This window comes from Antedon mediterranea, chromosome 5 (genome assembly GCF_964355755.1).
Source record: "Antedon mediterranea chromosome 5, ecAntMedi1.1, whole genome shotgun sequence".
NCBI lineage: Eukaryota > Metazoa > Echinodermata > Crinoidea > Comatulida > Antedonidae > Antedon > Antedon mediterranea.
In genome coordinates this window covers 9677467-9700779 of record NC_092674.1, presented here as the reverse complement: position 1 = coordinate 9700779, position 23313 = coordinate 9677467, and the positions used below count along the sequence as shown (strand labels likewise).

Sequence of the window (23313 nt, the reverse complement as noted above, 5' to 3'; positions counted from 1 at the left end):
GGAGCGCCAAAAGAGCAACAACAATAGATGGTTAAAACCTCAGTGGAATGCGTCTTCTTTTAATGCATTTATTATTGAAATACACGTTTAATTTTAATATATTTTGTCAATAAAAATGCTGTAACATTTTACTGCTAATAATTTGCTGTTTTCAAATAGCAACCAACCCTAGGCCTAAGAGTAAGACTAAGACGAATATTATTTAGATCAGATATACCCCTACAGTACATGTAATATGATGATGAATTTGTCGATTTTCATTCCTAAAAGTTCCTGCAAAAACCATGTACAGTATCATCAGTAATATTTTTGTTGCATTAACATTGACAAAATATGATAAAATTGAACGTAATTTTTACCAATAAATGCATTAAATATACGCAATTTACTGAGTTTTTAGCCCTCTATTATGATTGCTCTTTTGGCGCTCCATAGAAACAACAACATTGAACATGGAGTATTCGAAATTCACAAACCGATGTGCGAGAAACACGTCTGTAAATTCATCAATTTAAAGGATTTGTTTTTTACTTTTTGTGTGACCTCCTTCGTAAAAGTATTTTTGAGGCCTAATTCTAAGGTGTGGTACTCACGATAAAGTTACTTAACCAATTTTGAGTCGAAATAAACGACAGGTGCGAAACGGAACTAGCGCCGGGCTAGGCCTATATAGTATAACAAAGCATGATATTATACCCTTTGTTTGTAAATTTATAAATAATGCAAGGCCAAGTAATTTATTGATAAACTTTAACATAATAAAATGTTATAAATATAAAGTATAAAACGATTTTGGTTATGTTTTTAATAAGGAGAGACAAAAAACTGCAAACTTTTAGGCCTAGGCTAGTTATCTGGCCTAGAAAATAGAAAGAGAAGCAGGGATTCTCTCATGGCCACGCCACATGGGTGCAGACAGGGTGTTATGATGAACTAATACAGTACCTCCATGAGCTAATGCTGCCAAGCTGGTGGTATGTGAGACTGTCGAGTGGTGCCGATGAGTGAATACAGGGCTTTACTATGCTTACTACGTTGTTCAAATTGCGCAAAGAAATCTTTGTACAAATTCAAATTGTGCAAGAAATTCCTTGCGCAGATTGTTCAACATACAATTATTATATACTACTAGACCTCGTTAGGGACAAAGCCTAGGTTAATTTTTAATGTAATCCTAGCCTAATAGTCTAATAATTATTTTTGAATGCTAGGCCCCAGTCTGTTTTCTCAACCTGTTTATGAATTCTGAAATACAGCACTTAGTATTTACAGTTTATCAATATATATTAACATTTTTTTTTATTAGGCCAACAGACAAAATTCCAGCAACCCATAAGGCAGATGGGTTTCGCCGCTGGTGAATCGGCTGGCAAAGGCAATGTATTTCTTGTAACTGGTCTGGTAACCTTTACTGTTTTCGGTGGAGTGGTAAGTGTATTGTTTGCTAAATAAGGACCATACTAACTATTCAATTTACAATGTATTTACCACACTGCATCATCCTGCACAATGTCCTATAACTCATCTCACTGAGTTAGTAGTTCTTTTTGAAAAAACAAAAAATTAGAGAAACTAATCTGCTTTGAAAATTTCGATGTCCTGCTCGGAAAGCTTCTTCAGAAGAATGACAAATATGTCATTAAACAGATTTAGAGGGCCAATTCTGTCTAATTACAGGGTCATACACGTGACTCAGTTGGTTGGCACCCTTGTCTCTGTTGATGGTGTGGTTTCCTCATTTTACTGGTTACACTATATAGTAATATTTTCTGATCTTTAATTCTGTTAAACAGGTATTGAAAAAATACATAAACTTAGGTTACCGACCTGACTACAGCAAAAAATTATTAATGCCTGGGTCGTCATCAGAGAATGACACGTCTGGTATATCAGAAGAGGCATCAAATGAGACAGTGGCAGGTGAGGCTGCACCAGCTACGTCAGGTGTGACAGAGAAAACGGCTTCAGGTGAGGACATTATAGCATAGATTATCAGATAGCTATGTCAGATATATGTATGGTAATGTAGGCTGTACGGAACATTAGCCCTAAAGCTCTGTCTACACTATCAAACTAGTTTGACAAACAAATGTTAAATGTGCCCAAATATGGTAGTGATATGCCTAAATATGGTAGTGATATGCCTAAATATGGTAGTGATATGCCTAAATATTGTAGTGATGACATCATCATGTCTATGTATGAGTACATCACATATAAAGTTTCAGGTAGTCCATTATAAACTTTAGATATGTTTGTCTCTCAACCACTCTCATGCATTTATTTTGACATATCTTTCAGTGGTAACCAGTTTTCATAACATTTTCTTTTTCTGTTCATTACAAAATTTAACCAACATTTAATGAATGTATAATTCTTTTATTCTTTACTTTGCTTTTTGACTCTCATATCCTGTAATATATTTTCTATATATTAACAACTCCTCTTTATTTTAGTGTTATTATATATTATACAATCAATAGGAGTTAATTTTAAAACATACAGTACCACCATATTGGTAACAGTAACACGTTATCTTTATTTATATTCATAGATGTGTCACTACCTCAGATCCCGGAACATGCTCCATATCTCCTGATAGGGGCAGGGACAGCTTCGTTTGCTGCTTTCAGAGCTATTAGAGGAAATGATCCCAAGGCTAAGGTAATTAAATGAGAGGTTTCTTATGAACTGAGTCATAGAATGTATTAAGTCATTCAAGGTTATGTTTCATTCATTATTTTAAAAAATATTTTTATTTACCGTATTTATTTAAAAAACGGCAAAGTTTAAATAAACACCTCCCTCAAATAAACACCCCCCATAGAACATCATTTGGAATTGGATGTCATACACATCCACTCATCATAACTGAACCCTCTGTAACCCAGTAGAAAGAAATAATAAAGAAATAAATAAAAACTGGGCAGGTTACTTCTATCTTGAATGTGTGGTGAAGTGAAGGAAAGGGTATTTCTGAGTAAAAAACTGAAACGGAAAAGACATTTTCAACCACCTGTAAATATTTTACAGGTGTTAGTAATAACGGAGGAAGATGTGAACCCATACATGCGCCCTCCATTGTCAAAAGAATTATGGTTCAGTGACGATAAAGAAGGAATAAAACAGTTCAAGTTCAAGCAATGGAATGGAAAAGAACGAAGGTTAGTTGAATATGCACTGTAGTTGAATAGTATTGTCAAAATCATTGATAGTGTACAGTTCCAGGAAGTGTCCACATATCACAGGTTTGCCTGATAGAGGGCCAAACTGTTTGGATGCATATGTACTATATGGAAGCTAAGGGCGTTAAGTACCATACAAAAAAATAAATTTGTATGTTGGTCAAAAAGAGAAATATCCATATCCAGAATTCAACTTTAAAGTTGTATTTCCCCCCTGAAAAAAAAATTCTTAAACATTTTTGTTGAATATGCCATTTTAATGTAATAGTTATCCACATTGACAAAAAATTGGATAGAAAAAAATGTATTTACCTGAAAAAACTGTAATTTAAAGCAAAACATGGCCAAATTGGCTGCCAGCCAGTGGTTTTTGGTTGAATTTAACCATTTATTTTGTAAATTTATAGGTGAAACATTATTTGTTTTTCATTTGTTTTCTATGGAAGTGATTAACTTTATTAAAACTACAAAATAACATATTCAAAATCTGATTTAATTAATCTTCATTTTTCATCTTTTTAGGGGACAATACATCTTTAACTGTAATAATATATTAACATAACATAATAAGATCTTACTAAATTTGGTGTTTGTTTTTTGCAATGGTTAAATATTTTAATAATTCATAAGTTCACATTTCTTTCAGTATTTTCTTTGAACCAGATTCATTTTATTGTAACCCGAAAGAATTACCCACTAAAGAAAATGGTGGTGTTGCTATATTAAGAGGTCATAAGGTCATGTCACTCGACATTCACAAGAAGGTTGCAACACTTTGTGACGGAACAAAAATAACATTTGATAAATGCCTTATAGCCACTGGTGAGATTCAATATTCACATTGAAAAATGTATCCCTATACAACTAGGATTTAGTTTTTACTGTAACACTTTTTCAAATGTTGGCTAGTTTTATGTACAGTAAATCCCCTATTAAAGGGACACACCTTCAAGACCATACAAAGAATCCCATATATAGAGGTTGACCCTCATCTGTGTTATGTACATTTTTAGGTGTCCCCTACATAGAGGTGTCCCAAAGAAGGGATGCTACAACTAGTAAAAAAAACTGAATTCCAACCCTTTTATAAAACATTTCTGTACATATCTGCAGTATTTTTTTTTTATTGTAAATAATAATATTGTCTGTTTTAATTACAAGGTGGAACACCAAGAAATTTACCTGCAATTTCTCGAGCTGGAAAAGATGTTGAAAAAAGGACAACGCTTTTTAGGAATGTAAGTGCAAAATTATATTCGCTAGTTTTATTATTAGGCTTGTTCGACTTCTCTGTTCTGAGGAGATCTAGCTCTTTGGAAACACCTCGCAGTTTCTATCTGAGAAGTTCAAGTAGATCTTTTGCAAGCATATTTAGAACCTTGAGCAACTGCAGTAACTATATTTTGTTAACTTTTTAAAGCGTGGTTCCCACTGGCGACTTAACGCAACCCATGCAACGTAACAAAAAGCCCTAATTATGTTTGCCCCTGCCTGAATGAAATCAAACCTGCTTTTTAGTGTCAACATTATACTTTAACCTTGTTCACCCCGTGTACTGTTGAGTATGTGCTGTACTATGTTTTCCGGTGTTCTTTTGCCTTGCGTTGTTGGTGATTTGATTTCCCGTAGCGATGTTTGCAGCACTGTCGTCGGTTTCCACTTGTGATTATGCAATACAGCACTTTGCGTCTATACGTCGCTGCGTTATGTTGTGATTCGTTCTAGTGGGAACCACGCTTTACCAGTTGTAATGCAATTAGTAAGGAGCTCTATTAGGTAATCATACACTTTGTTTATTGCAAGACCGCCTGATGTACATGTACATTTGAAACGTTAATGACATTAAAGCGTGGCTCCCACTAGCGACGCAACGCAAGGACGTAACGTAACGCAAGTAAATTGACCAATTACAAGCGATGGCTTATTCGCTTGTGATTGCTAACTGTCTATAACTTCGCTTGTCATTGGTTAAAACGCTTGCGTTGCGTTTACGTCCTTGCGTTACGTTCTAGTGGGAACCAAGCTTAATGCAGTTAAAAATTGTAGCTACTGCAGTAGAATAATTTTATCTCTTTACCTATTCCACAAAAATACTAAAATAATATTACATTTTTTTATCCACTCTTTTCATTTTTTCTTTCTTTTATGTGACATAACTTGACATAATTTGAGAAAGTTTGATCATGTGTCTCACATATTTATTTGAACTTCACTAGCTTAAAGTTGAACAGCGTATAATCTACAAAATATCCACTCGTGTTCACCAATCAGTTTCTGGGTCTGTGCCAATTTATCTGCAGAATTGAATCTTAATTTATGTCCCAACACGAAAAAGGTCTTTACTCTGAAATTGACCCTCTTGTTTTATCTTTTTGCACAATAAGCGCCATTAGTTTGGAACCAGCTTCAACTCCATATCCGTCAATGTAAATCTCTTAAGCAATTCAAGTCACTTCTAAAATCTCACCTTTTTTATAAATTCTTGTTGGTCTTCATCAGAAATAGGACTTTATAAAAGTTTGTTATTACATACGACAGTATTTAATTATGTTTTATGTTTACAGGTTAAAGATTTTAAGTCTCTAGAAGAAATTTCAAGGAATGTAAAGTCTATAGCAATAATAGGAGGTGGCTTTCTGGGAAGTGAGTTGGCTTGTGCCCTTGGAAAGCGAGGTAAGTTTCCTAAATTAATTATACTTGATGTTAATGGGTCGGTTAACAAGCTAAATAAATATGACCATCATTCTTTTCTTTCTATGCAACAAAACTATAATCGTTGATATAAAGTTTGCGGTACACCACATATATGTTTCGTTGAGTTTCTCGACGTTTCGATCAATATGCTTTGATCGTACTCAGGAATGAGAAACTATAATTACTCTTTGGGGGATCCGTGTATGAACAATGATAATATATTGAAAAGATAACCGTAATGAAAATATTTGAGTTGGGGTGTTAGAGATGATGTGCGTATAAGTGTGAAAAGGTAAAGTTGCAGTCAAGGGTCTTCCAATGATCATTAAGCAATGAATTTAATTGATTTAGGCTTGAAGCTTTTACGACTTGCTTTTATACAACTTGTATTCATGACCTCTAGTTCCACATATTTTTTAGTTCCACATATTTTTTATATTAATTTTTTTAAATAAAAATAATAATTATATTGGGCTGGGCCTATTTAATTAATTATTATTCATTTCTGTTTTTAAGGAAAGGATTCAGACTTGCAAGTAACACAATTTTTTCCAGAATCTGGTAAATACCAAACTCAATATTTATATCTTTAATTGATAATTTTAATAACTAAAGGATGAGCTCACTTCGCTCTCTCCCCTTCTAAGAAGTGTAGACAATTGGTTCTCGAAATGATAAATACTCAGACCAACCCTTTCTAATATCTTCCTAAGATGGAATATGGAACAATATCACTAACTTATGTTATCAAATCTATATTTCGCTGTACATCTGAGATAGATGAGGTATGTATCCAAGGCTGAGATTTGTCCAAAAGTTTTTCCATTGTGCTCGCCTATGTCAGAATTAGTATAATATATATATATTATATATACTAAGATCAGATAATTTAGTTGAAAATACAAATATGAAATAGAATATGGTGGTCTATGTTGGCTGGCTATTTCATCAGAATTTTAATAATAGTTCGCCACAGATTCTACTAATTTAGCACATACTTACAAAGTTGTTATTCTTTTTCAAAGGAAACATGGGAAGAGTTCTTCCAGAGTATCTCAGTAATTGGACCACAAACAAAGTTTCAAAAGGTAATCAACCATTGTGCCTGGAATACCCATTGTTTACAGATGTTGATGCAAGAAATGTTATTAATATGCCCTCTATGTCTGGATGTATTTCTAAACATTATTGCACGTCGTTTTGGCCAGAATTTATAAAATCCCCCAATATGTTATTATTCCAAGTTGGTACCCCTACCCTATTACCACTTCTTTTAATTTTCAGCTTGCAAATGATTATTTGTTTTCCTTTTTTAGAGGGTGTTTCTGTGATTCCTAATGCATTTTTGAAATCTGCTGCATTTGATCAAAGCTCTGAACAAGTTGTACTTACTCTTAGCAACGGAAATACGGTAATTTAAAATAGATTTACAATTCATTGAAAAATACTCAAACCCTGTTAAGGAACACTTAGAGACCAATTATTAGGGTTGTCCCCTGAATAGGAGTTGGTCATGGTGTTATTTTGTCTCTCACTTATTCCACAGGAAAGTATCTCCTTAACAGACGTGACCTTTTGTTGAGCAGGGATCTAAAATAGCTTGAAAAAAAGATATTGTTGGTGTTTGTGGCGGGGCTTTGGTTTATATTAATGCAGGATTTGATTTGAATTTATTGTGGTTATCTTTGGCAATTTGCCTAAAATGAGAATAAAATAAAAAATAAATAAAAAAAAGGAAAGTCATTATAACTGATACATACAAAGTGATAACATAAATTACTGACAACAACTAAATACATAAAAGATTCTCCAGGATAGCTAAAAAACCTTTGGGATCCTGATAGTTGCTAAATCTGGCATTTTATTATGCTATCTAGCATAATTTTCACCTATAAAGCATCTAGTATTAATGAGCCGTATTTATATACAGCTATGAAATGTACTGGCCTCATGTAATCTAGTTGAAGCAACATTCATACAATTGTATGTTAAAGGTGTCTGCTGACCATGTGGTTGTGGCTGTAGGGTTGGAACCAAATGTTGAACTGTCAAAGTCATCTGGCTTGGAGCTTGATGATATTCATGGTGGATACCGAGTAAACGCCGAGCTTGAGGCTCGCACAAACGTATGGGCTGTAAGTATTTTAAGGCATTGTTCATAAAGCTTGTGGAAGATACTACAAATATTTTGCAGTCCTGGAAAGTCATGGAGAATTTGCTTTCCTAAAGAGTCATGTAAATACACATAATAACAATAACAATAACAATTTACACACAAGACAAAAAAAAACAATTTGCTTTTTATATTGGACACAGTATTTAAACAATTATTTCGCTTGGCAATCTAACCTGCCTGGTAAAACTGTTCAAAAGTCATGACATTTTGGCTAGAAAGGTCATGGAAATTATTAACTTGAGAAAGCTATGAACTGTAAAAGTTTCAAGACATTTTTCTTCTGCAATCTCTCTTGCACACCCAACCAAAAAATCCTGCATTATTCCAGCCAAAAATTTTATTATTTAAGATATATTCATTTTTCTTCTGTAGGCTGGAGATGTTGCATGTTTTTATGACATCAAGCTAGGTAGAAGGAGAGTTGAGCACCATGATCATGCAGTCGTCAGTGGTAGGCTTGCAGGAGAGAACATGACAGGGGCTGGCAAGGCATATTGGCATCAATCTATGTTCTGGTAATTTCCTCTATAATACAACACCTTTTGGTGTTCCCTTTATATGGGTGTCCCCTGAACACAGGTTGGCTGTAGTGTTTAAGCATGTGTTTCCATGGATGTTCATGTGTCCCACTAACAAGGGTTCTATAATCCTCTGTCTACAGTATCAGACAAGTTCAACAAAAAAAAGTAATGTGCCCAAATATGGCAGTACTGTATATATCCATTTGGTAGTGATATACCCAAATATGGTAGTGATATACCTGTATATGGGCACATTTTTATTTTACATTACATTAACATAAAGTTTGACAGTATAGACAGCTTTAGGTTTATATAGAATGACTAATAATAGTCTGTCATTCTCAATCCTGAGGACTATCGAAGTATATTGATCCGATCGATGAGACTGGCACTTATCATATTTTATCAGTCATAGAGTAAAATATTATTATATTGTTTGTCAATACAATTAAAAAACAAACAAAAAAATATTCATTTTATTTTTTGAGTAGTCCAAAAAATGTTTGTTTCTTAATTGGCCGAGTGTTTAACTTAGATCAAGTTTTGTATTATTAACTAGGCTAGAAATTTGAAATTCATTTGCTAATTGCATAGAATAACTTTTTAACATTTTATTTTATTTTTGAAGGAGTGATCTTGGTCCTGATGTTGGTTATGAAGCTATTGGAATTGTAGATTCTAGCCTACCAACTGTAGGAGTATTTGCTAAAGCAACAGCCAAAGACACACCAAAGGCAGTGGTAGAGGAGACTGGAGAGGGGATTAGATCAGAAACTGAACAGGTTCGAATCTTCAAAAGCTCATTTATAAGATATTAAAGATATTACTATGGCAGTCTTAAAGATATAATTTAAACATTTTTTTTGTTGCATATGCCATTTTAATGTCACATAATAATTTTTAATTTGACTAAAAAACTAATTTAAAGCATAAAATAATCAATCAATCAATCAATCAAAGTAACATTTATTTCTCTTCTTTTCTTTCATAGAAAATAAAAATTAACAGTAAATTGACTGGAAATCAATGGGTTTTTGGTTGATTTTAACCATTTATAATTAACCTTATTAAAATTGCAAAATGACTATTCAAAGTCTTTTTTTTAATACCGTAACCTTTATTTATTTATTTTTTTTTTGGAGGACACTACGTCTTTAATTAGATCGGAAAAACTGGTAATAATCAATATCAATCAATATCAATAATCAATATCAATCAGCATTGTACTAGTACCAACTGGGGTATTACTAGGGAGCGTGCGATGTTGTCTGAATATTATGTTAATTCATGTGCGCTTTCTAGGACATGCTTCCTCACTTTTGATTTGTCAACACAGTTTTGTCAGATTCTATACTGATGACAGTATACAATGACAATGACTGGCACAACATGCATATGTTTTGCAGTCGTCTGATCATCGCAAATCAAAAGCTATTTAATGTTTAATAATGAAATAAATATTTTTTTTATATTTGCATAAAGAATTGTTTTAAAATACACCGTGTTGTAGTCAAATATAATTACTGGGCTTGACCATAGTGGTCCATGGGGCAAAACGTTTTTCGTCAGCCATATTGAATGCGAACATTCCCATAGTACATACTCCATTTGAGCAATAATTCTATTGAAACTTTGTGGCTTATTTAACATCTTTTGATTTACCAGACCATCTTTCTTTAATAATAGGCTGCAACTGTACAATCACAAACAGGTTCCCCGCCACAACTTGGCGCCCCAAGTTATGATGAAGACTACGGAAAAGGAGTTGTATTTTATGTTAAGGATAAAACAGTTGTTGGACTTGTATTATGGAATGTATTCAATAAAATGCCTGTGGCTCGTAAGGTCAGTACTATTTTTTTTTAGTCAGAAATTTTTAACAAGTTGTTACAGTACATCTTTATCTGTTCCAAGTTTATGTTTCAAGTTCATGTTTCAGTTCGGTAGCCTTTTCCTCACAGTCACGCAGGTCAAATACCAGCATCGCTACCTCCTCTTACCACAACTATTACATCGGACTATCATGCCACTAAAAAGAGGTGATGAATATCCGGCCAATAGTATCCAACATAATAGTATTATGAGGGTACGCCCTTAATTCTCACATAATTCCCATCTGATATTACAGGGAATTTCCTAGTAATATTATTACTAGGTCTTGAGCAGGTCTGGCTGATGTCGGTTGCCTGCATAAACCATTCGTGACCAAAAAAACATAACGGCGTAGTAAAAGCATATTCCTTGTATATTTCTGGCACACATTTCTGTGTGAAAAAGATATAAAATGTCCCGACAATTATCCTAATTAGCAAGGATAAACAAGTGCTCCCCAATATTGACATCACTTTTGTTTTCTTTTTACAGATAATCAAAGAAGGAAAAGAATACGACGACTTGAACGAATTAGCAAAATTATTTGATCTACATAGTGAATAAATCCAAATAATATAATATAGTTATATAATTAGGTATGATGTAATTGATCTCAGGTACACTTTCTTACAGATGAGATTAGATAAGTAATCCAGAACACAATACACTTTATAGTATGTTAATCTTTGAGAGACATTCTTAATCCCATGCCAGATATCTGAATCTTCAACCAGTTGTCTGGATCTTAGATAAGCAATTTCATTCTAAGACTTTTATTTTCATCCCAGATCAGGTATATTAATTGTAGACAAGCTTCTTAATCCAAAAAATGTTAATCTCAGATCCTAGTTACTCTCGGATCCTAATTAATCTCAGGCTACCTTAATTTCATACCAGATACCTGAATCCTGGAAAATTTATGTTAATCCTAGATGTCTTTTTAGACCACTATCTCAATCTCGGATCCTAAATACTATTACTACCTTATTCCTAAACAAGTGACCTTAATCTTAGATCAGCTGTCTTAATCTTAGATCAGCTGTCTTAATCTTAGATCAGCTGTCTTAATCTTAGATCAGCTGTCTTAATCATAGATCAGCTGTCTTAATCATAGATCAGCTGTCTTAATCTTTGATCAGCTGTCTTGATCTTAGTATTTCAGCTGTCTTAATCTTTGATCAGTTGTCTTAATCTTAGTAGATCAGCTGTTCTAATCTTGGATCAACAGTTTTAATCCAGAACATACTGCTACTTTACATTTATTGAATTAATTACTTTCTAATCTAAATGTTAGTATTTCATATCTACACTATGCATCTATTTCCGATTCAATTGGTAGGTGCTGTGTGCGGTGATCGTATTCTGAAAAAAAAAGTCCACCTTGTGTTTGCTTGAATACGTTTTTATTGTGTTAATTTTACATTATATATTTAATTGAAGTTACTCTCGCCTCAAAACCACTCTCCCTCTTAACAGACAGACAAGTATAAGGATAGACATTGGTAATTTTCAACTTTTATTGAAAATAATTTTTTAAATTGAAATAAGTTGAATCATGCTGAACATAACATTATATGAACCACTCCACCGCTAATACGGTTTGAAATTTTAATTTTTAGCAATTATTATATTATAATTTTCATTTAACCAAAATAAATTATGAAAACCTGAAATATTAGTGTTTGTGTGATTGAATAGAATTTATATTTTTTTTCGAAAAATGTGTTTAAAAAATGTATTGATGAAATTAATAATGAATGTTTTAGTTCATTATGAATTACTAAATATATTGTTTAATTTTCGAAATTTTCCAATGATTTTCTTTTACTATACATTGTCATTACCATTTATAGTTTATAGCCATTCTTTACCATACTGTAAACTTCAAACAAGTAAAATAAATTATTGTTATTATTTTATGTATAAATGAGGAATCATAGAATACTGTTTCTTATTCATTTTCCGCACTAAAGCAATTATTACATTCAATCAATAATTTTATAAATGAAATTATATAAGAATTAGATTGCCTTTATGCCTCACAGGTTCTATTTTGAAAAAAAATAAATTAATTAATAAAAATTGTGTGATAATTCGAATTAGTGAAGTCTTTGTGTTCATTCGTATTAAAACCATTTTTGTGTATAACGTACCTTCCTATAACATTCTCTTTATGCCCAAATATATACTTTATACTGTATATAGTTTTGGCAAACGGTAGTTCGGTAAAATGTTGCTCAAAATGAAATTCGGCAAAATTGAAACTTCTATTCAGAAAACTCTTTTCATCAAACTGTCATTCATTTCGGCAAACCTTTATTCTACAAAATGTTATTCGGCAACTTACTGTAGGATTCGGAAACTCTCTTTATCAAACTTGGATTTGGCAACTTACTGTAGGATTCGGACACACTGGTTTTATCAAAGAGGGGTGGGGGGATTCGGCAGACATGGGAGACTAACATTTGACAAACGGTTATTCGGTAACTGACTGTAGGATTCCGAAACGCTCTTTGTCAAACTGGTAATCGGCAAACTGTTATTCGGTAACTTACTGTAGGATTCCGAAACGCTCTTTGTCAAACTGGTAATCGGCAAACGGTTATTCGGTAACTTACTGTAGGATTCCGAAACGCTCTTTATCAAACTGGTAATCGGCAAACTGTTATTCGGTAACTGACTGTAGGATTCCGAAACGCTCTTTATCAAACTGGGATTCGGAAAACTGTTATTCGGTAACTGACTGTAGGATTCCGAAACGCTCTTTATCAAACTGGGATTCGGAAAACTGTTATTCGGTAACTTACTGTAGGATTCCGAAACGCTCTTTATCAAACTGGTAATCGGAAAACTGTTATTCGGTAACTTACTGTAGGATTCCGAAACGCTCTTTATCAAACTGGTAATCGGCAAACTGTTATTCGGTAACTTACTGTAGAATTCCGAAACGCTCTTTTTAGCAAACTGGGAATCGGCAAACTGTTATTCGGCAACTTACTGTAGGATTCGGAAACGCTCTTTATCAAACTAGGATTCGGAAAACTGTTATTCGGCAACTTACTGTAGGATTCGGACACACTGGTTTTATCAAACTGGGGGATTCGGCTGACATGGGATACTAAAATTTGACAAACGGTTATTCGGTAACTTACTGTAGGATTCCGAAACGCTCTTTATTAAACTGGGATTCGGAAAACTGTTATTCGGCAACTTACTCTAGGATTCGGACACACTGGTTTTATCAAACTGGGGGATTCGGCTGACATGGGATACTAAAATTTGACAAACGGTTATTCGGTAACTTACTGTAGGATTCCGAAACGCTCTTTATTAAACTGGGAATCAGCAAACTGTTATTCGGCAACTTACTGTAGGATTCGGAAACGCTCTTTATCAAACTGGGATTCGGAAAACTTTTATTCGGCAACTTACTGTAGGATTCGGATTCTTTGAACACCAATAATACATATTAAATGTGATACCAATTCTAGTTATGCTACCAGCATCTCCGACTTCTACATAATAAATTAACGGTTTTAATTAGTAATAATAATATTTATCAAGGACTGTTAATATATATTTCTTGAAACAATAACAACATTTATTTACTAATTTAGTGTGTACTCTAATTTGTGAATAAATCATAGCTGCGCAATTTATCCGTCCGAATCGTGTCGAAAGTAAGATGTTAGTAGATAATCATAATTATAGTATCATTATTATTATTAGTAAATACTTATATTATTTTAATTTAAATAAAAAATAATACTGTGCTACAACATGACAATAACAATAACTTGGAAATGTCGAAATCACTCCCCTCACGATCACCATATTGCGTAGTTTCCAGATACATTGTACAGGAAATATTAAGTAGAACCAATATATTTTTCTCCCTACTCTATCTCTCCCTATTCTATTTTATTTTAAATATTTTCTCTGATTCTCCAGTAAAATCATTTCCCTCCTTCCTGATTTGTCTTAATGGTTTTAGTTTAAAACATTCGTGTTTTTACTTTAAAGATGTATTGTCCCTTGAAACACAAAAAAATGAAGGTCAAAATATTCTAAATTTAAAGTAGCCATACCAAAGTAATATTAAAGTTATTCACTTTAAGTCGAAAATTTGAGCCAAAAACAACAAGTTTACGTAATTAACAGGTAAATTAGTTTGATTACATTTCATCTGGAAAATCGTCACGAGCGAAAGTAAACAAAGATTTCAAACCATGAGTACGCATTATGCATATGCTAAATTAGGATTGTTTACAACTCGTCACGGTTAAGAAGGTATTTTCACACAGATCGCGAGGAAGTTTTATGATTATGCATACAGAGTAGCCAAACAAGAAGCACGTTTCATTATGGGATATGTTTTGATTGAAAACTTTGACTGGAAGTCAAAGTTATTTTTTTAACAAAAAAACGTCTGTATTTCAGTTAATTTTTTTTTTTTTCAAAAAAATTGTTGGTGATATTTCATAACTATTATGATACTTCAAAATTACCCACCTTTTTTCGAAAACTTTTATTTGTTATTTTTTTTTGAATTAGTCAAAGGGACAATACATCTTTAAGTTTATTTAATTTTCTGTACTAACGGCGGCGTTTTCTCACATGCTGCGGAATAAATATGTATGTATGTAATCGACTCATTTGCATAACAATTGTTGGACACATTTTCCCCAAATCTTTCCGTTGAAGTTCAGTTCTTAATATTTATTTTATTTATTTATTTTCAATCTTTCTACATAGCAAAAAAACAAACATATAAGTATAACAGGAGAGTAGCGGAAAAGCAAAAGTATAAAACTGTCATCTTGTGATGTGCTTGACCAGCCCCTGTCAACTTGAACGATACAATAAAACCGACATTTAACAAATTTAGAAAAATACATAGAAAAATAAGGTATAATAAAATGTTAACAAAAGTGTTATAAAAATGCAATTGCTATCTGAACAATCTGATTGTGTAAAAGTTAAAAATTCTGATTGTATAAAAGTTAAAAATTCTGATTGAATAAAAGTTAAAAATTATGAATGTATAAAAGTTAAAAATTCTGATTGTATAAAAGTTAAATTCTGATTAATTTGTTTGTTTGTATGAATGAAATTGCGTTTAAGATTGATGGCTAATCATATCAACATTGGTGAGTCAGTTTTTCATTTATTTATTGTCACGATAGCAATGTAATACAGTTGGTTGGATAATCTAAGTAATTGTTAGGCCCAAATGATACTGATTGTTGTTTACTTTACAAGGCACGTGGGCTGCCATTGGCTTCTTGATTGTGTTTCATTTATCTGTATTGAGCTGGTCTGGTTATACAAATTTGTTCGCTCGCTTTTATCACGAATATAATATTTTGAAAATTGAAGATATTTACAAGTATCAAACTGGTATTGTAATTGTTTGTAACTACTGTTGCGTCAGGGTGTTGATTGTAATTCGAAACTGGTATTATGTATAAACTTGTTAATACAGTGATACGTCTTCAAAATATATTACGAAATTTAGACGGTTCTTTAAAAACATACGAGAAAGAACAATTACGTTAGAACCAAGCCAACACATTTATATAACACAAGTTTTTGTATTTCGTTTACTGGTCAAAAGCTATGGAATTCCTATAATCCTTTATTGCAAGTCTTAATTAATTAATATCTTTAGGAAAAAATGAAATGTATATACATTTTTGGTTATTTGATTTACTAAACATGCATAGGCCTATTGTAATATAAACATACCTGTACTATTGTATATTATTATGTATTACCTTTATCGATCCTTTTTGCTTATTGTGTCACTGTACTTATTCATTATGATAGTATTGCTTTCCACATCTTTACAAGCTCTTGGGATTTCTGTGTAACCTTTTTGTCTTTAATTTATGTATATTTTGATTTTTATCTAAGTGTGGAAAGATGAATAAAGTATTACTATTAAGGCAGTTCTTTCACACATTAAGCCTAGTGTACCAATACCTCTAAATATAGCATAACAAGCGCATTACAGTAGACCTTCATCTTGAAATTCAAAATGGCTTCTAATCTATTTGCAAAAATTGCTAACTTGGTTTTAACTCGTAGAGTATAAGGCCTACTTGATTATGTATACTATTTACTGTATGTTCCAGTTCCTTTTTTCAATTGCTTTTACACCAACAATAATGGAGTAGTGACGTACGGTATAAGAAAACGTTAGTCTCTACACCCATGGATAGGGAATAGATCTAAACTATAAATAGAATCACACTGACAACATAGTGGAAATGGTTCACAATTTGATCGACAACAAAGGCTTACTGTTGAATTTACTTGAGCTAAAACACTTGGTCCAAATGAAACTTTTGATTCTTCGTTCATCAATTTAACCATTATTTCAGTTACCAATGCCGAGTTGCTCGCAATGTCAAATCTTTCTTCTGGATCAACAAGTAGATCATAAATAAGTGGTCGTTCATGAATTTCAGTGGCATTACCAGACCGGCACATTGGGTCCGAATCATTTGGATCGGTTCCGAATATATTTTTTGTAATGAAATGTGCTTTGAAACGGTTGTTTCGAATCGCATAAGGTCCTGTGTCTGGGTCGGGAATTTTGTTGTAATACAGAAGTGATTTCCGTGGACTCTGTGAAACATAATCAGCATATTTCAATTACAAAGTTAAAAAAAAAACCATTTCAATTACGAAGAACCAAAACTATACAATTAACAAAAATTAATCGTCGAAGCATATCTTAATTTAAGAAGTGAATGAGGAAGAACACCGTTAGAAAAAAGTGAAAGTAGAACTCTCGTTTCATTTAGACCATTTTACCACTCTTAAAGAGTGAAAACATGAGGAAGACCACCGTTATAAAAAAAGTGAAAGTATAACTCTCGTTTCATTTAGACCATTTTACTACTCTTAGAGAGTGAAAATATGAGGAAGACCACCATTATAAAAGAGTGAAAGTATAACTCTCGTTTCATTTAGACGAATTTAACCACTCTTAAAGAGTGAAAACATGAGGAAGACCACCATTATAAAAGAGTGAAAGTATAACTCTCGTTTCATTTAGACGAATTTAACCACTCTTAAAGAGTGAAAAAATGAGGAAGACCGCCGTTATAAAAAAGTGAAAGTATAACTCCCGTTTCATTTAGACCATTTTACCACTCTTAAAGAATGTGAAAACATGAGGAAGACCGCCGTTATAAAAGAGTGAAAGTTTAACTCTCGGTTTATTTAGACGATTTTAACCACTCTTAAAGAGTGAAAACAGCCTCATCAGTTAGTTTACAATAAAAGATTAATGCTATTGTCTGATAAAGCGTATCCACGTATTTTATATTAGATGTTGTAATTGCCCATGTTTAAAGATGCTTAGGAGATTGAGAAAAACATTTTAACAATATAAGAATACTCATTTTCACTAATATTAAACTTACATTTTCTCCGTTCAATAAAACATCACTAATATCATAGCCATCAAGAATAATGTCGAAATAATCCACGGGAATACCACTTAATCTTCTTAAAGTGGGCCAAATATCTAGATGACTTAGAAGCTCCATTGAAACACCTTGTTTGATATGACCAGGCCATGACGCAATTGCGGGTACACGTGATCCACCATCGAATGTGCAAAACTTTCCACATCTCATTGATCCAGTAAACCCACCTAGAGTATGTTCGCTTCGATCAGGCCTATGGACAGAACAATGTCACATTCTAATATAAAGATCCATTTTGTTGTCACAAAAAACAAAATGTCATGATATTTGATTCCCAAGAAAATATCAATATATAAAAAAACACTTAGCAAAAATAATTTATAACTAGAGGGTACTCCGAGAGTACAAACCTCCGCCTACTGTAAAATTCCCCTACATAAAATTCCCCCTGAATATTTTGTTTATACATTTTTTGTTATTAGTTCTAAGTGTAAATAGGCTAACTGCACACTTACAAAGTTGTTGATGACAGTGTGGTGTAATGGTTATGTATCCAGCCTCTCACATTTGAGATCGCTGGTTCAAGTCCCACTGAGGTTTTTTTTTTATTATTTTTTTTTTGTTTTGTTTTGTTTTTTGTGAACCTTGATCTTTGACCCTGACCCTTCAAAATTTAACCACAATTATATGATGTGTCATTGATCATTGTGGCTAAGTTCGGTGAGAATTGGATAAAAACCGTGGTCTCTAGGCAGTAAAATAGTTTTTCGTTAGTTGTGACCTTGACCTATAACCTTTCCCCTCAAATTCGAACTCGTCCGAGCTTTTGGGGCATAGATCATTGTGGCCAAATTTGGTGAGAATCGGATAAAAACTGTGGCATCCAGGCTGTTCACAGGCACACACACACACACACACAAACATACAGGGGTGAAAACATAACCTCCTTGGCGGAGGTAATTAAGACACAAGTAAGACACACTAAAGCTATACAAAAAAGACAACGGTTACAGTGGTGTGACTCCTCGAAGACTGCAAACATTGCACTAAATGAAAAAAATCCAGGCCATAAGTGGAAATGCGCGGTCTATAATTTTGTTGTTTGTGGAAACCCTCCCTGTTTTGTTTATCAGGCTTATGGAAACAATGGACTGGTACGTGTGTTCTTTAGTTGTTATAAACGTATGCTCTATAGCTCACTAGGTCGGTTGATCGGTTGATAGGTCGGTCGATCGATTTAAAAACTAACTCAAATTTGCGCACGCGACTGCAGCCATGACATTTGGCTTTGTTTTAAAATATAAATCAACGAATGCATAATAACCAAATATGACATAATCGATATGGTGTACTCACTGTGTAAGTCAAGGTTCGAATCTTGTCACGATCATATACACTAATCAGGTGCATATATCACCCTGAGAAAATGTATAAATATATTCACACTTAAATCGTTTATGGAAACCGGCCTTTAACTACAGAAAAAAAAATCATCTTACCCATTATCTGATGTGAACAATACCAATGTATTTTCTATGAGATCATTTTTTCTTACAGTAACTCGTCCATCACCTCGCCAATCTCCCAATCGAGTTCAGCCAGCGAATCTGTATATTCTCCACCCTTTGTTTGATTCGTGGATTGTCTGCCCGCGAACTGTGGAGTGTGTGGATGAAGGAATGAGTAAAAAAGAAAAAATGGCGTTTCGTTACAAGCAAATTCTTGTATCCAACTTCTAGCTGCTCTTACATGTCGCTCTGCTAAAGTCGTCAAGTCTATAGGTTGCTCAATTATATTATTTTCCAGCATCAAAGGGCAAGGAATAGAAATATTGTTTATGTTGATGTCACATTCTATATCTGGGTAAAAGCACGCACTACAAAAACAACTTCCATGGCTATATGGGAGTCCAAAAAAATGATCAAAGCCTTGATTTAAAGGTAGATATTCTTTGGACAGTCCAACACCTAATTGCCATTTTCCAATTATGGCAGATTTGTAGCCTTGGTTTGCTAGCATTTCGGGAATAGTTGTCTCGTTTAATGGTAGTCCAAGAAGAGATTTGGGCGTGAAGACAGCATCGCCATTCGGATCGCTGTTCCAAACACCAGTGCGAACAGGGTAACGCCCGGTTAGTAGTCCAGCCCTATTATTTAATGCAATAGAAATTACAAATTAAAGGGTGTGAAATTCACTGTGTGGACGTCATTCAGAATTAGGGTTATTCACGTTTACTATTCGCATCTAAACATAGTCTACAGCGGCAAAATTTTGTTTGCAAACTCGTGCAAGCTATTTGGTTTTTCAACAAAGGTTTTCCAAAGGTTGCAAGTGTAGACCAGTTGACAAACTTCGGCAAATTGCAGAAAACAATTTTGTGGAAGTCTAAACTCGAGAAATCTACAACAAATCTCGGCAAATTCCAAGTTTGTCAAGAAAGCTTTTCCACTTTTGTAAATTGCAAAAAAAAAATTGTGGAAGGCTGTACTGCAAACTTTCGCTTTAAAAACAATTTAGTAAAGTTTGCTAATGTAGACTACCACAAGAGACATATTAAAGCACGGCAAAATAAATTCAAAAACAAATAGGACAAGGATTTAAAAAAGATAAAAATTACCTATAATAGATATCGTTTAATAATAATACTAATATTATTATTAATAAATACTATTAACAACATTCATATTTGAATCTGTAAGAGAGCCTAATAAGATTTTAACTCGTTACTTTGATGAGTCCGAGTTATCCGCACAACAAAGGCCATGTGCACGTACGTTAGAAAATGCGCAGAGAAACAGATTATGTCATGACATGAAGAAAATAATATAGTGCTGAAATAACTATATTATGGTGGAATAAAAGAAAAGATGAGTCCCGGGGGTGGTGAATGTGCTCACAATTTGAAAATTTTGACAATGACAGAAAGAAATTGATCACATACATACAGTACTTTCTTATAGTATTAATTATCCAGGTTTATTTTCACGATAGGCAAAACAAAACAAGATGCAAGTGTATTGTACAAAAACGTATTTACTAACATTACCAGGGCCTAATGTTTCTTTTTATTCTTACCTTGAAGCGCTACATAATGGACTAGCACTGTACATTTGTGTAAACTTCAACCCCGATCTCTCCAATCCATCGATAGCGGATTACCGTAACTTTGTAGGTCAGCGTATCCCATATCGTCAGCAAAAAAGATTACAATATTAGGTTTCTCTGTATAAGCTACACTGTATTCTAGAGTAAATAACAGGTATAGTATTGTAGTTAACATTTTTTTCCATCTACTACCGGTAAAAATCTTTTAAAACTGAATGATTGTGATTTTCAATATGATTGCCAACATACACAACTAGTCACCAACCAACTATGCTCCCTGTATCTCCGACTTCTAGATATACAAAAATGATTTGATTTCATTCAATTAGTATTAATAATACGGAACTGTTATTCTAAGTAATTTATGTATTCATAGAGTACCGGTACGTTTCCTGTAATTTATATTCATTGATAAAACATAATTTATGCGAAAATTTTATATGTCTGAAAGGTCAGGTGACGTGTTAATTTTCCTTTGAACTATTTTAAAGATAATTACAAACAATAACAATAATTATGTTTTAATTTTCTAATTTAAATATGTTTATATTAAATATGTTTATATTAAATATGTTTATATTATAATATGCATGGATTACTTACCCATTGAGTCATAGCGGTCTAAGTCGCTGGTTTTTCCTGACCTGATTTTATTGCTGTTTTTTTTTTGGTCAAATAAATAAATGAAATTAAATGAAACAATGTCAAAAACTATGTATTCCTATTGCCTGAGGAAAATAGGTAAGATAGAATTGGAACTTTATTTATGCTAGTAACAGGAAGCACTCTTTTTATCAAACTGAAATTCGGCAAACCGGGATTCGGCAACATACAATGGGATTCGGAAAAATCACTTTTTATCTAACTGTTATTCAGCAAACTGGGATTCGGCAATTGGTTTTCTGATAATACCTTTTAACGCAAATACGGTATTGATATTTAAAATATTTAAGAATTGTTGCGATCGCGGCAAACAGGAAAGAGATTAGGGCGAAAAAACACTATTTATTACCGTACTAAACCGCGAACTAATACTACTACTACGCCGTGGTAATTTGGATAGAACACTCCTCGACCGCTCAGATCTCTCCAAACATTAAGGCTCTGACGCATACTCAATTATAGCTAATCTTCGAACACCCATAATTAAATGTGACTAGAGGGTGAGCTTGCTTCGCTCGCTCCCCCTCTAGGAAGTGTAGAATGGTTCTCGGAATGATAATGTTCTCCTTATACATTTTCTGTCGGTTACCATTATTGAAAATGCTTGACATTCGTAAAACTGAACTACTTTGTTTCACAGTGTTTTAGATGATTAATAACATTTTAAAGTATAGTTTTTATTGTTTGGTAGGGCCCTTTGGGGAGGCGGAGGTCATTTGAGGGAGGTGCTTATTCGAGGGATATATGTTAAATTTTTTAGTTCTAATAATATGGTAACATTTATAATCAAATGAAATCCTCTCATAGATATGAAAAGTGGTAAAAAAGAATAACAAATGCTTGGTAAATTGCAGATAACAGTGCGGTGAATTCTACTACAAATAGTATAATTCTGTTATTATAAATATGTGGATGGACGTTTATTAGATAGTTGGGTTGTGGGGGGGGGGGGGGGGGTTATTATTCAAAGTGATGTTTTATTGGAGAGGCGTTTATTCAAATGAATACCATCCTAATAATTATTAATACATTATTTAATTTAATCATCTTTTGAAACTAACTGCCGTGACAGAGTGGGCCCAAGTAAGAATTAAGACATTACGGCTTGCAACATGGGCAGACATCTCGGTCCTAACGGGACACAGGAAGATAGCCTACAGTTATTCCTGCAAGCTTACTCAATAAAACTCAGCTATCGGGATTTCACTCGAAAAATGTCTTATCAAATCTCCCTATGTAATTTTATAATACTATTCCCCACAATATATTCTGATTCTTTATGGCGTATATTTAATTTGATCTTTATTAATTTTTAGTATAATTCCTATTATTTAACTACTGTACCTTCACACACGTGTGGTATGTTTTAAAATAAACAAAAAAACTGAAATGGCTATGATTAATGGCCAAGTTGTGGTATGTTTTAAAATAAACAAAAAACTGAAATGGCTATGATTAATGGCCAATTTTTTTTTTCGTCTTCCAAAGGGACACTGTATTGATTGATGGAAAGGGCCTGTTTCCAGTCACCTTTAGGGTCAAATCTATTATTTTAACTGCTCCCTTGTGTATAAAAGAGAGAAAATATTAGAAACTAAGTTGAACTTATCTTAAACCCGGAAATTACTTTGACCGGGAAGAATTGAAATTGAGAG

At 33.2% G+C, this 23313-nt stretch overlaps 2 protein-coding genes across 2 annotated transcripts; one reads left to right on the top strand and one right to left on the bottom strand.

Moving 5' to 3' along the window:
* The first annotated feature begins 1798 nt into the window (after positions 1 to 1798).
* On the top strand, positions 1799 to 12335 carry LOC140048829 (apoptosis-inducing factor 1, mitochondrial-like). Its single transcript, XM_072093628.1, has 14 exons — positions 1799 to 1968; positions 2555 to 2664; positions 3034 to 3164; positions 3832 to 4007; positions 4347 to 4423; positions 5750 to 5858; positions 6396 to 6440; positions 6905 to 6967; positions 7196 to 7290; positions 7874 to 8014; positions 8428 to 8570; positions 9205 to 9358; positions 10263 to 10421; positions 10941 to 12335. Exons 1-14 carry the CDS (start codon positions 1851 to 1853, stop codon positions 11010 to 11012), a joined length of 1593 nt encoding a protein of 530 aa, XP_071949729.1. The 5' UTR covers positions 1799 to 1850; the 3' UTR covers positions 11013 to 12335.
* A 4314-nt stretch (positions 12336 to 16649) lies between these two features.
* LOC140049671 (arylsulfatase A-like) lies at positions 16650 to 21602 on the bottom strand. Its single transcript, XM_072094619.1, has 6 exons — positions 21599 to 21602; positions 21017 to 21133; positions 20508 to 20535; positions 19446 to 20036; positions 17885 to 18143; positions 16650 to 17081 (listed from the first exon to the last, which is right to left on the bottom strand). The coding sequence occupies exons 1-6, from the start codon at positions 21600 to 21602 to the stop codon at positions 16650 to 16652; spliced, it is 1431 nt and encodes a 476-aa protein (XP_071950720.1).
* Between the last annotated feature and the right edge of the window lie 1711 nt (positions 21603 to 23313).